We start from the raw sequence: 2,005 nt of genomic DNA, 5'->3' as shown, positions 1-2,005 counted from the left end.
GGATGGTCTCGATCTCCTGACCTTGTGATCCGCCCGTCTCGGCCTCCCAAAGTGCTGGGATTACAGGCTTGAGCCACCGCGCCCGGCCAGACCTTTTATTCTTTATGGAATAACTTTGAAACCTGCTAATGTCTAGAGATACATTGAAGTGATTGTAGCTTAATATTCTGGGATAAGCTAGTGTTGATGAGTATAGAGTTTAAACTGTAACCTTTTTTACTTGGCTCTGAATAGATTATAGTGCTACTATTTTACTTACTGTTTCCTTCGTTTCTCTTTTAGAAGAAGAAGATGGAGTGTGGGAGAATGGACTTTCCTATGAATGCCGTACTCTGCTTTTCAAAGCAGTTCACAATCTATTGGAACGGTGTTTAATGAACAGGAATTTTGTACGTATTGGCAAGTGGTTTGTAAAGCCTTATGAAAAAGATGAAAAACCTATAAATAAAAGGTAAGCTATCTTAAATTCTGATGTGATATTTCTTTAGATTTGTTCCTTTTTGTATCTTTACAGAGCATGTGGGATAAAAGAAGCTAATATCATACAGACATATTCAGGAGGTTATCAGTGACAAAATACTAGATATAGTCAGGTTTTTTGTTTTTTTTTTTTTAACCACTTTACACACTTCCCTTTACACTCTTTAAGAATTTTCTTACAGTAGGAATAAGCTGTATTTTAATACAGTGGCCTAAATTTTGATTTGGGATGATAGACAAAATATGGGATGAAAGCAGATCCTTAGGCATGGAAGTGTATGCCCAGCACTCTGATATTAAAGTTAAGTAACATTAACACCTGTTAAAGATAGTGATCTGTGAGTCTGTTTTGGATTAAGTTAACCCTTCTTATTCCCAGTCTCTCAATTCCCTTTAATTAAAGTAATTTAAATTTGTGTTTTCTGTATAAGACCATTTACTCTTTGAGAGCTTATAATTTTCTTGAGCAATGAATTAAGCAATTTATGACACTAATTATTAGAGTAGTTGCAGATAGAGGCGCAGAAGACTTATGATAGATACCTCCTTCTCCTGTGCAATTAAAACCTTCAGGTTACTACGCTTCTCTGTGATTTAGATAATATAAGGCATAGTCTGTCAGAAGATTTAAGTTCCCAGCAGTCATTGAGTTAGTGAGACTTCAAGAGAGATGAACCAGTGGCAAGTAAGATGGGATGTGGGGAAGAGAAAATTAAAGGGAACTTACTAATTTTTCCTGAAAGGTGTAAGAGGATGTGAAGTGAACATTTGGTTGAGATTGTAATCATTTTGAGGTCTTTCATGTCATATATGCGCATCTTTTTTCATGTGCACCTGGAGGTTTTTTTTTTTTTTCTTCTTGAAACTTTTTAGTTTTAGTAGACTGGATGAGTAGATAAGCCTGGATAAATAAAGGTGCTTTCATTTTTTTTCCTCTTTGAAAATTAACGTAAACCTTTATTGTTAACAAAATACTTGTATAAGTTTGGAATGCATTCAGCTGAAAATGGCAGAAAAACATTAACTAGTTGGCTTATGTAGGGATTGATTTTTCTCAGTAGCAAGGAGTATGGAGGTAGATAGTTTAGTACTGGTATATCTGTTCAATAATGTCATCAAGGATTCAAGGTTCCCCAGAGTTTTCTGCTGTGCCATCTTTACATCTTCCTGGTCCTCCCGTGTGTTGCACCTCCAGACCTCACGGTGAATTCCAGGCAGGAAGAGAAAGGAAGGGAGGAAGTAAGAAAGTGTGGCACCTGAGTCAGAAAGTAAATTATTTTCTGGAAACTCTAGCTGACGTATCTTTGGCCATACTAAGAGAAACAGATATCTTTTATTTGGAAACAGCTGCTCTGAACAAAATGAAGTTTTTGTTAGTAAGAAGAAAGGGGTGATAGATAGATACCAAAGATCAAAGAAGTGGAAATGGATATTGGGTAGGCAGTTAGCAATATCTGCCATATACATTTATTTATTTATTTATTTTGAGACAGAATCTCACACTGTTGCCCAGGCTGGAGTGCAG

At 36.2% G+C, this 2,005-nt stretch overlaps 1 protein-coding gene across 1 annotated transcript in view; it reads left to right on the top strand.

Annotated features, from left to right (window-relative positions):
• MED13 (mediator complex subunit 13) overlaps positions 1 to 2,005 on the top strand; it is a 150,389-nt gene that overhangs the window by 21,517 nt on the left and 126,867 nt on the right. Inside the window, exon 3 of the mRNA XM_011979163.1 lies at positions 283 to 451. Within this exon, the coding sequence (XP_011834553.1) occupies positions 283 to 451 (169 nt within the window). The remainder of the gene's footprint in view (positions 1 to 282; positions 452 to 2,005) is intronic.

This window comes from Mandrillus leucophaeus, unplaced genomic scaffold, assembly GCF_000951045.1.
Source record: "Mandrillus leucophaeus isolate KB7577 unplaced genomic scaffold, Mleu.le_1.0 Scaffold20, whole genome shotgun sequence".
Taxonomy (NCBI): Eukaryota; Metazoa; Chordata; class Mammalia; order Primates; family Cercopithecidae; genus Mandrillus; species Mandrillus leucophaeus.
Note: the sequence above shows the minus strand (reverse complement) of the source record. Positions and strands in the feature narration are given on the sequence as shown.